General features: G+C 42.8%; 1 protein-coding gene and 1 pseudogene across 1 annotated transcript in view; one reads left to right on the top strand and one right to left on the bottom strand.

Moving 5' to 3' along the window:
* Window positions 1-571: 571 nt before the first annotated feature.
* Window positions 572-1,971, bottom strand: LOC132002274 (annexin A1-like; annotated as a pseudogene).
* A 2,577-nt stretch (window positions 1,972-4,548) lies between these two features.
* Window positions 4,549-12,059, top strand: part of LOC132001227 (mitochondrial adenyl nucleotide antiporter SLC25A24) — a 50,155-nt gene continuing 42,644 nt past the window's right edge. Inside the window, exon 1 of the mRNA XM_059375597.1 lies at window positions 4,549-4,959. Within this exon, the coding sequence (XP_059231580.1) occupies window positions 4,777-4,959 (183 nt within the window). The 5' untranslated portion in view covers window positions 4,549-4,776. The remainder of the gene's footprint in view (window positions 4,960-12,059) is intronic.

Genomic DNA, 12,059 nt, shown 5'->3' with positions numbered 1-12,059 from the left:
AGAGGGGGTGCAAGGTGCCAGTTCTTGCTTTGTTCTCAGCCAGCCTCCTGCTCCCTCATTACTTGTAGGGAAACTAAGACTTTGGTCTTATTAATACCATACAATAACTACATGGTCCAGTAGATTTAAAAAAAAAAAAAAGGTAAACTTGTTTACTAGCTAAAATTATGAACATCTAGAATGATCATTTAAGTGGATTCTTTCTAACAACAAGGTATTCAAAGTAGGTGCTGAAAAGGTCTTCGAAGACCAATTATAGATGAAATTGATAAAGTTTGAAGGTTGTCTCCATGGAAGATGGTAGTACTTAAAACAGCTAGAAGCTGGGAAAAATAGTTGCAAGCTGAATTGGGCTGAACCCCCAACTTCTGTCCTGACCACAGAAATGAATCAGGGTAAGGAAATCTGAGAGAGTTCAAAGTTTCTCCTCTTGACCTCTACAGGAACCACTGGTCTTTGGGAATTATTAACACAGAAATGGGTAGGGATGCCCTCTCTCTTGCAGATGTTTAAATGTCTATGTAAAGTTTTATTCTCTCATGCAGGAAGTTTCTTTTTTTTTTTTTTTTTTTTTTGTCCTGCAAAATCATTTTATTTTCTACTGCACAAACATCTTTCTCAGGTAATGTTACTAGAACAACCTGCTTATGAGGTTTTTATAGCTTGGGATAAATATAGTTTTTTTTTTTTTAAAAAAACTTGTATTATATGGAGTTGTGATATAAAAATGATTTATAGGCTATATTTTTCAGAAAGCATTTAGCTAGAATGTAATCCCGCTGAGAAAACTTTCCCATTTAAGTCTATGATATGGAATGAAAAGATAGGATTAAGTCTTCTGATCAAGAAGCTTGCGATCATCAAAGGAATGTTAGTCTCCACAGAGAGCCACCAGGACTTTTTCGTAATCTCCCTTGGTTTCATCCAGGATGGCTTGGCAGAGAGAAATACCATACAGCTTCTGGTAGCACGCTTTGATATCATTCATGTCGATTTCAGAACGGGAAACCATGATTCTGATCAAGGTCTTATGACGAGTTCCAGAACCCTTCTTGGCCTGATGAAGCTCCTCGGCAAAGAACATCGGTTTGCTTGTGGCACACTTCACGATAGCCATGAGGCATTTCTCAATGTCGCCTTTTATCTCCAGGTCTAGGACTTTGTTCATGTCGTGCTTACTGTACTTGTGGTACTTCTGGAACACTTGGCGAAGATGGGGATAGGCTCTGGTGGTAAGGATGGTAATGAACACATTCATATCCGTCCCCTTTCTCCTTTCTCCTGCTTCATGCAAAGCCCTAGCATCTGTATCAGCCAAGTCGTCATTCAAGCCCAAATCCTCAGATCAGTCACCCTTAGCCAGAGAAAGCAGAGCATTCCGATAATCTCCAGATGTGTCTGAGGTGATATCTTTAGACAGATCTCTCTTCAGTTCTTCTCTATAGACTCTGTTAATTTCTCTGATCTCGTTGTTAGTTCTTGATACCAAAATTTCATCCAGAGTGTCTTCATCAGTTTCCAAGGCCCTTCATGGCAGCACGAAGTTCATCAGCGTCAAACTGGGCTGGAGTTTTTAATAGCGCCAAGACAACTTCCTCAAGGTGACCAGAAAGGGCTTTCTTCAGAGCTTCATCCAGGGGCTTTCCTTTTTCCTGGAGATACGCTGCTTTAATCTGTTGTTCCTCTTAGTTAGAATGTCAATGATGGTTGCTTCATCCACACCTTTAACTGTTATCGCGTTATGCAAGGCAGCAACATCCGAGGATGGATTGAAGCTAGGATAGGGGCTCACTGCTGACCCAGGACCGCTTTTGGATCCTTTCACAGTTTTAATGTATTCCTGCTCTTCATTTTCAATAAACCAGGCCTGTTTGAGGAATTCTGATACCATTGCCATTTTGAAAGAAGGATCCTTTTTCCCCAACTTCTTCCAAAGCACTGAAGAGAGATTCAACTGTGAACGTTTCCTACTCATGCAGGAAGTTTCTATTGTTGACTTTACTTTTATTCTGTACGGTAACAGTGTCTTCTTAATCTGTTGTGGACAGATACTGTTGTAAAATTCAGTAAAAATGATTAGAAAAGTGAAATTAAAAAGACAATTCATGAGCTATTATCAGATTCAACAAACAAAAGTACTCCATCAAAACTGCTATAAAGTTTCTAAATGCTTCTAAATCTTTGATTTAGCTTGTTGTGAACAGATAGCAGCTCGCAGTCTGGCACTAGAGTGCAAACCACACTTTGAATGGTATTACTTTTACTAGCAGAGTGTCTCAAAATTTAATATAGGAAAGGATCACCTGGGGCTCTTGCATAAGTACAGCTCTGGGGTGGTCCTGAGACTATTTCCTAAAAAGTTCCCAAGTGATACTGATGCTGCTGGTCTGTAGCCATAGTGTTGTGTAACAACACATTATGAACTGTTTTTGATTTTCACACTGGTATTTTGAACTAAGAATTCTTACTCTATTTTACTCGTGTTTAAGTCAGGTACTAATTAAAGTCAGATTTATTGAGGTATAATTTCCACAGAGTAAAGTTTAACCTTTTTAGTGTACAGTGGTGTGCATTTTTAACAAAGTCATAGTTGTATAACCACCACCATAATCAAAACCTAAACAGTACCATCACCCCTCAAATCTCCCTATGCTCTTACATAGTCAATACCTCCCACGCTGTAGCCCCTGGCAACGCCTGGTCTGTTTTCTGTCCCTATAGTTTTGCCTTTTCCAGAATGTCGTGTACTGTATTGTATAGTAGTTTATTCCCTTTTATCACTAAGTAGTGTTCCATTGTATGAATGCAACACAAGTTGCTTATCCATTCAGCCATTTAAGGATGTTTTGTTTGTTCTTGGGTTTTGGTGATCATGAATAAAACTGCTATAATTGGGTGCCTGGGTGGCTCAGTGGGTTAAGCCGCTGCCTTTGGCTCAGGTCATGATCTCAGGGTCCTGGGGTCGAGCCCCACATCGGGCTCTTTGCTCGGTGGGTGGCCTGCTTCCTCCTCTCTCTCTGCCTGCCTCTCTGCCTACTTGTGATCTCTGTCTGTCAAATAAATAAATAAAATCTTTAAAAAAAAAAACTGCTATAATCTTTCTTGTACAAGTTCTTGTGTGAACATAAATTTTCTCAGTCAAAATTTTGATGGACAATTTCTCCAATTACTGCAAAAAAAAGAATGTTAAAAAACTATTCAAGTCTGGGATGACTATTTCAAGCAGCATTTCCGAGTGCAGAGTATACACAGTGGAGGTTAAAAGAGGTTATTAAGGACAGATACAACAATCTGATGACATTGGAAGGCTTTTCCAAGGAACAGGATAATTCTTAAGACCAGAAATTGGAAGTAATATAAAGAAATAAATTGATCACACCGTGATTTAACTAAACAGACAGCCCTCAATTTGCAACTCTAGATTCACATATATCTTAAATATATAAAATGATATGGGGGAAGTGACTCAGGGTTCAAGTTCCTGGGTTTTGTTGGAAGAACTAGTGTTTGTTTAGTGATTCAGAGTATGTGGGGAGAGCCTTACAAGTACCCAGTTGTATTTTCTGTAAATAAAGGAATGCAATGACGGTTTCTATTTAGCAGCTATGAATGAACAGAAAATTATTAGTTTATGATATCCCATTTGGCACTTGTGGGTATTAAGACCTTTTGCATCCAATCTACAACATTGTCATGAGGCATATATTCCTGCTTTCATTTTACTGATAAGAGGCTGCTCAGAGAGGCTCTGCCACATTTCCAGGTTTACAGAGCGGAAGGCATTTTCGACGTCCAAGGATCCCGGTCTTATTCCATGTTATGAAGTAAGCCCTAAATTTGGAATTGCACCCATCCCCGAGAGTCAGGGGCCTGAGGTTTTGCTCACAAATGCTGTTGGCAAATCCTGTGATTTATCAGCGGGCAGATCAAACTAAGCTGTAGAGCCAAGTCGTCTTTCTTTTTACCGCCACCCACCTCGACGAACCTTGAATTTCTCTTTCTGATACCCCAGTTTTATTGGGGTGTAATTGACATGTAATATTGTATTGGTTTCAGGTGTTGCTTTTGTTCAGCTTTAACTCCTCTGCTTCTTAAAGAAGAATTCCCAACCCAGGAGAGCAAGCACTCAATTTCCTCATTTTTGTCAATAGAAAACAGGCCCAGAGATGGGTAGTATCTGTGGAGCCTCTCGGAAAAAGTCCGAGATCTGTGCCGCCCGACGGGTCCCAAATGTCTATGCAGAGAAGGCTGACTACCTGGGGGCAGTTTGCAGACTCCGAGCTGTTAGGTATGGGGGCTTGAAGTGGAGTAACCCAAGCTTCGAACTTTCTCTCCCCCGTCCCCCAGCACTTAATCAGCGGAGGCCCCAAACCAAGGCCTCGGGGGGGGGGGGGGGGGGGGGGGGGTTCCTCCTCCAACCTGCACCTCTGACAGCTGGACGGAGAAAGAGCGGAACTCCTTCCCCAGGTCCCAACGCCCCTCCCGAGACCCACCCGCCGGCCTCTCACTTCCTGCCCCTGCCAGGCAGCTCCGGGCCCGCCCCTCCACGCCTCTCAGGGAGGCCCGCGCCCGGCGAGCTCCTCCCCGGGTAGCAGCGGGAGCGGCCACTCCCTGCGCGCGGAGCTGGGCTGGGCCGGGGTCGGCCTCTGCTCTTGCTCCCTGGACGCCGCGAACCCCTCGAAGCCAGGCGGCGGCCGTCGCGCAGGACTTCGTCGCGCCCGGCAGTCCTCGTCCCCGTGACCCCCCTGGGCTGAGCCGACCCTCGCCTCCCGGACCATGCTACGCTGGCTGCGGGGCTTCGTGCTGCCTGCGGCGGCCTGCCAGGACGCGGAGCCGCCGACGCGCTACGAGACCCTCTTCCAGAGGCTGGACCACAACAAGGACGGCGTGGTGGACATCCGCGAGCTTCAGGAGGGGCTCAAGGGCCTGGGCATCCCGCTGGGCCAGGACGCCGAGGAGGTGGGTCGCTGTGCGGCCGGGACGGCTGCGGAGATTCTGGGCGCGGGCGGCAGAAGGCGGAACTGCGGGTTCCAGCCCGCGACTGGGTTCCGAAGCTCGGGAGTGGGGCACTGGGCCAGTTACTCCCGGAGCCGATGCGCGTCAGCCTGAAAGCCTACAGGTATATTTCCGAATGAAATGAGTGCCGCGAACACGGTGGCCCACTGTAACAATTTAAAAACGCTCTTCCATAGCACTTTTGGTAGGAATGCATCCCAGGTCCTTCACCTGCCTTTTTGCAAAATTTAATCAATAATTTTTTTTTTAAGCTCTCAGACTTAAATGGGCCTCACGTTCTGTAAAAGGCTCACATTTTGCATCCCTTAGAAGCTGCTTTGTTACACTAGCTAGTTTTGTCTAGTCTTTCAGAACTTTTGAAAACCAAAAACCAGTCGTATGTTTCTTCCAACTTCCTGTTGAGGAGAGGCAACATTCCATTGTTTAAGACCTTCTTAATGTCCTAACTGCATAAATTCATCTAAAGGGTTGGCCGGTCGCTGAGCAGTTTCAACTTCTCTGAGTCATTTTAATTGTGACTCTGAAGCTCAGCCCCTTTACCAGGGTGGAGATACTTGGAACCTCTCCAACTCCTCTGAAACATAAGAGGACACTATGGCATTCCCTATCCCAAGAGGGAAGGTGATTAAACTCCAATAGCCAACAACTGTTTCACAGTTATATTTTAAGCTACCCGTTCAATGTCTTTAGTAGTTCTAGGTGCCTTTTGTTTATTTACTATTTCTTACTGAGACAGATTTAGTAAGTTACAATTTTTAGAAAACTTTGTCTCCAAGGTTCGTTAATACTCAATTATGATTTTTTAGAACGTTCTGACTCTATGTGTGGTTATATGCTCTATTTCATTTCTGATATCGAGCTCCCCCCACACTTCAGTGTTGCCAAAGATTTGTCTACTTTATTTATCCTTTTAAAGAACCAACTTTTGGTACTTTTTACTGATGTTCTCTTTTTAATTTTTTTTCTCATTAATTTCTGTATATTTCCTTCTATTTTCTTTGGGTGTACTCATTTGCTCTTTTTCTAATTTTTTAGTTGAATGCTGATTCCCTAGTTTTGAGCTACAATATCCCTTTGATCACTTTTTTGCCTTTAAAGTCAATTAGCCAACATAGAGTACATCATTAGTTTTGGGGGTAGTGTCCAGTGATTCATTAGTTGCATATAATGTCCAGTGCCTTTCACATCATGTGCACCCTCTTTAATTCCCATCACTCAGTTGCCCTATTCCCCCACAGACCTCCCTTTAGCTGCATTCCACAAGTTTGTATTTCTGTTTAGTTTCAAGTACTTTGTAATTTCCAATGTGATTTCATCTTTGACCCTGAATTATTTAAATAATTCAGGGTCAAAGACATGACCCTGAATTTCCAAAGACATGCTTTTTAAATTTCCAAAGACATGCTTAAATTTCCAAAGACATGCTTTTTCAGTTGGTTCTTTGAAAATATGAATGAAATAGGGATGCCTGGGTGGCTCAGTGGGTTGGGCTTCTGCCTTCAGCTCAGGTCATGATCTTGGAGCCCCGGGATTCAGCCCCGCATCAGGCACTGTGCTCCTTGAGGGGGCTTGCTTCCCCACCCCCTCCCGCCGCCTGCCTACTTGTGATCTCTTGATCTCTGTCTCTCTCTGTGAAATAAATAAAATCTTTTAAAAATATATGAATAAAATAGACAAGCCTCTGACAAGGCTAAGAAAATATGAACTCAAAATCAGGAATAAGAAATGTTTAATTTTCCAAAATTTATATATGAACAAATCATAAATTGTATAGAATCATGTCTATACAAACATACAATAGGATGGCATATATTTATCACTGTCATGTATATGTATTTATACATAAGCATAAAATGTACTTTACACATACATACACATATTTATAATATCACTCTCTGTGCTTATGATAGATATTAACTAATCCCAGCACTCTTTTCTGACTGGTGTCTTCTTCAATAAAAGGTTAGTAATGGTTATTTATGAATGGTAGGAGTTGCTTTTTTACTTTTTTCTTCACAATTTTTGTATTTCCATTTTTAAAAATAACTGTATATTATTATGATTAGGGAAAAAAAGAGAATTTTGTTTTCATTTTCATTTTGTTTTTATAAATACCACCTCCTCTGAGATGAGTCTTTCTGGGCCACCTTCTATGGAAGAGTTGATCACACCCTACTATGTGTAGGTCCTTGGTCTCACATGTCACTACTATCATAATTTTCAGAAAGTGTTATGTTTAGTTATTGATTGTACCTTCCACTAAGACCAAGCATCTCAAAGATGAGGGTCATAACTTAGATGAGGGTCATCTAAGCACAATAATGCAAAAAGATTTAGGACTTGATTTGAAATAGCCTAAATAAGGCAGTGCCTCCTTTGAGATAATACAGAAAAAAGAGATAACATTTAATTGTAAAGTTGTCAGTCCTTGTATTTCCAGTATGTATAGGACAAGATGACCAAAAATCCTCCTACTGCAAGATATCAAGAAATGCTGGATAAAATAAAATAAACACTTTTTTATGAAGACTTTATTTTTTTAAGAGCAATTTTAACTGAGAAGAAGGTACCGAGATTTCCCATACACATAAGCCCTTGCATATCATGTGCACAGCCTCCGCCATTGTCGACATCACTGAGTGGTACCTTTTTTTAACCAAGCGTGAACCTACACATCATTATCACCCAAAGCTTACCTGGGGGTTCACTGGTGATGTATATTCTCTGGGTTTGGACGAATGTGTAATGACATGTATCCATCATTATAATATCATAGAGGATTTTCACTGCCCTAAAAGTCTTGTGCTCTGCCTGCGTATTCATCTTGCCATCCTGCCCCCCACTGCTGATCTTTTTCTTTGCTCCACAGTTTTTTTTTTTAATTTTTTTAAATTTATTTTTTATTTATTTTCAGCATAACAGTATTCATTATTTTTGCACCACACCCAGTGCTCCGTGCAATCCATGCCTCTCTAATACCCACCACCTGGTTCCCCCAACCTCCCACCCCCCCACCCCCCCGCCACTTCAAACCCCTCAGATTGTTTGCTCCATAGTTTTGCTCTCTAACATGTATAAGAAGAGAACGCTAATCAAACGGTCTGGGTTTAAATCTCGGTTCAGCTGCTAACTAGTTAACTTTGGGCAATTTTCTTTCTCTCTCTCTCTCTCTTTTTTTTTAATGGAAGCATAGTTGACACTATGACAGCATTACATTAGTTTGAGGTGTACAACACAGTGACTCGACAACCCTGTTGGTTCGGCTGAGCTCACCACAAGTGTAGCTCCCGTTGGTCTCCATACAACGCTGTTACAGTGCCATTGACTACCTTCCCACACTGGGCCTTTCATCCCCCTGACTCACCATTCCTCAACTGGAGGCCTGTACCTTCCACTCCCACTCCCCTTCACTCATTTTGTCCCTCACCCCTCTCTGTATCCTCACCCCTCTCTGAACAATCTTCTTAATCTCTCTACCCCCAATTTCCCCATTGGCCACAGAGGCAACACAAGTATCTATCCCAAAGGGTTATTGTGAAGAATAAATGAATTAAAATATGTAAAGTACTTAGAAAAATGCCTGGTACCTAATAAGCAATCAGTTAGCCATTAACCTTTAAATTATTAATTACTGTTACTACCATCACTACAGAAAGAGAGATGTCAAAAACTCTATGATTATGGATTTGCCAACTTTTGTTTAGAATTCTGTCAATTTTCCCTTTTATATTTAAAAAAACAGACTATATAGTGGAATATACAGGTGGTATAGTCAAATTTAGCATTTTGGTATCTTCCTGGTGAAATGCTCCTTATAGAAGTACACTTTCTTGCCTATCCTTATAGCATATTTTTCAAATTCCTGAGCTATTACCAGAGTGTTGCCCTCCAGCAGTCACTTCCCAGATCACCAGGGGGAAATCATCAGCACTGGGCTCCCACCTTGTGCAAGACATACTTCTTGCCCCATATTCCAGTCAGACTCTTTTGTCAGTTGGATGAGTGATCCAGTTTCCAAATTCCACGTTACCACTTCTTGGGTTGGACCACTCTTGGTCAGTTCTGGTCTTCTGAGGGGCAGAAACCAAAATGGGATTGGGAATGCAAAAGATGTATTGGAAGAAATCCTTGTGAAGGGTAAGGGAGAGGCAAGAATGATGAGTTGAGGTCTTAAGACTGGACACAAATTTAACCCCTGCTGGAAGAGTTCAAGAAGGAATGATTTGGGAAGAACTTCGACTGAAGTACAGTTCTTAGAATGTCTCAACTAAGGCAATAGGGGGGTTCCCAGGGGGGAAATGTTATCAGTTGGGGAATCCTATGCTATTGGCTGCCCCGTGCTGGTACCCTGCTGTGGCCAGTCGTTGGTTGGAGCAGCCCAGGGCAAGCATGGACTTGCTGGGAGTGCTGCAGCACAGGCGCGAAGGTGTTGCAGGCAGGGTTCCCTCAAAGGGTGATCTGACCTAGTCACCAGAGCCCTGTCCTCGTGCCACACACATCTGCGTCTGTCAGCTTGGGGAGCACTTACCTCACTGTTCTCTGCCTCTTTTTCTCAGGGAGGTCAGTGGGACAAACTACAGTCCCCATGGGTTCAGTTAGTCACCAATGGTACTCCTCATTTCCCTTTTTGACTGTTTACTTTAACTCCACTCATACTCTTCTATAATCACTGCAGGTCCTCGTGACTTTGGGTGGTGTGCCCCAAACCTTCATTTGTGAGGGATCTGAGCTTCTCAGGCCACTGTTCTGCGTGCCCGTTCATAGCGATCACTGTGTGGCAGAGTAGCAGGCAGCGTGTATAGGGTCCCAATGGCTCACCTGAGTCCACACCTATGCCTCTCTGTCTCCACTATGTAAAAGCAGCCCTATCTCCTGCTGATTAAGGTCAGCATATACCTACTAAGATGATGACTTCTTTTTTTTTTTAATGGGCAATTATTTTTTTTTCTTTTCTTTTTTTTTAATTTCTTTTCAGTGTTCCAGAATTCATTGTTTATGCACCACCTTTAGTGCTCCATGCAATATGTGCCCTCCATAATACCAACCACCAGGCTCACCCAACCTCTCACCCCCGCTACCCCTCCAAAACCCTCAGTTTGTTTCTCAGAGTCCACAGTCTCTCATGGTTCATCTCCCCCTCCAATTTCCCTGAACTCACTTCTCCTCTCCATCTCCCCATATCCTCTGTGTTATTCCTTATGCTCCACAAATAAGCAAAACCATATGATAACTGACTCTCTCTGCTTGACTTATTTCACTCAGCATAATCTCCAGTCCCATCCATGTTGATACAAAAGTTGGGTATCCATCCTTTCTGATAGAGGCACAATACTCCATTGTATATATGGACCACATCTTCTTTATCCATTCTTCTGTTGAAGGGTGTCTTGGTTCTTCCCACAGTTTGGTGAGAGTGGCCATTGCTACTTTGAACATTGGGGTACAGATGGCCCTTCTTTTCACTACATCCATATCTTTGGGGTAAATACCTAATAGTGCAATTGCAGGGTCATAGGGAACCTCTATTTTTAATTTCTTAAGGAATCTCCACACTGTTTTCCAAAGTGGCTGCACCAACTTGCATTCCCACCAACAGTGTAAGAGGGTTCCCCTTTCTCCACATCCCCTCCAAAACTTGTTTACTGTCTTGTTAATTTTGGCCATTCTAACTGGTGTAAGGTGACATGTCAATGTGGTTTTGATTTGAATCGCCCTGATTGCTCATGATGATGAACATTTTTTCATGTAAGATAGTGACTTCTTTCCTTGACTGTTAGTCCCTGAGCACAAGGAATTCCAAGTGTCCAGGTGGAAGTTGTAGCTTGTAGTTCATTGGGACCCTTGCTGTATTCCCTGGCAAGAGTGTGTCCTGTTTGGGACCACAAACTAACCCTCCAGAGCCCAGAGTTGTGGAAGTGGGAAGCAAAGAGTCTCCCAGTGGGTCACGGGGAGTGCTAATAAGTGAGACTGCTCCTGCTTCCACCTCTTGGTTCCTGGACTCCTGTATTCTCCCTTTTGAGGGCATGGAGCTCTATGGAGGTCTCTCATGTCATGTGTACTGCATCCTAAAGGCTAGCAACTCATTTTTGCCAAATATTGTCTCGATAATGCTTCCGTTATGGTTTCTGTAGGCCATTCTAGCATCCTGTGAGGATGGCTACTTCTGGGTGGTGTGATGTATGCGATGGCCAGTGGATCTCTTGGTCATGGGCCCACCTACACACCTCTTTGACTATGAAGCAGATTCCCTGGTTAGATGCTATGTTATGTGGGGATTTCGTGCCGATGGATCAGACATTCCATAAGCCCCCAGATGGTGGTGCTCTCTAAGCCTCTGTGGGCAGGAAAGGGTAACCCCTACCTGGAAGAGGTATCTGTTTCTGTGGGGGTGAGCCAGTGCCACTCCCATATAGGAGGCCTCAGTAAAACTGACTTTTCACCTAGTGACTGGTTGGACTTCTTGAAGAATAGTGTCATATTGGGGGCAAAGAGGGGCCAGGTCATGAAAAACAATTTGGGCCCACTGAATGGTTTGGATTTCATATGAGTAATGGGAGCATTGAGAAGTTTTAAGTAAGAGAGGGACACAGGCTGACTGAAGTTTTAGGAAGATCACTCTGGTGGCTGTGTGGGAAATAAATGGAGGAAGAGAGGGCATTGAGGCAAACCTGGAAAATAGTAGCCAACCAAATACTTGGAATTAGGATTACATGGTCAGTCTTTATGGGGGAAGATTTCAAAGGTGTAGGTCAAGGGTTTGCATAATGTCAAGGATTGGGGAGATTTATCTAGAAATGAGAGTATCATTTGAGCATCTACAAATGAGAACTATGAGGTGACTCTTCAAGGGAAGGCTTCAAGATAATAATTTGCATCTAAGACAGATCCTTAGCTTGAAGTGAAACTCTACTAAATTTCTACCTGATTTTTTTCTCCTTTCTGTGTTTTAAGCTTTCGTAATGAATTTAGCAATTAGAAGAGAGCAAATATCCATTTATGGTATAAAGAATCTTAAATGGAAAGAATATGGAAAATAAAAGTAG

The sequence above is a fragment of the Mustela nigripes genome, chromosome 14 (assembly GCF_022355385.1).
Source record: "Mustela nigripes isolate SB6536 chromosome 14, MUSNIG.SB6536, whole genome shotgun sequence".
NCBI classification, from domain to species: Eukaryota; Metazoa; Chordata; class Mammalia; order Carnivora; family Mustelidae; genus Mustela; species Mustela nigripes.
This window is presented reverse-complemented; position numbering and strand designations above follow the sequence as displayed.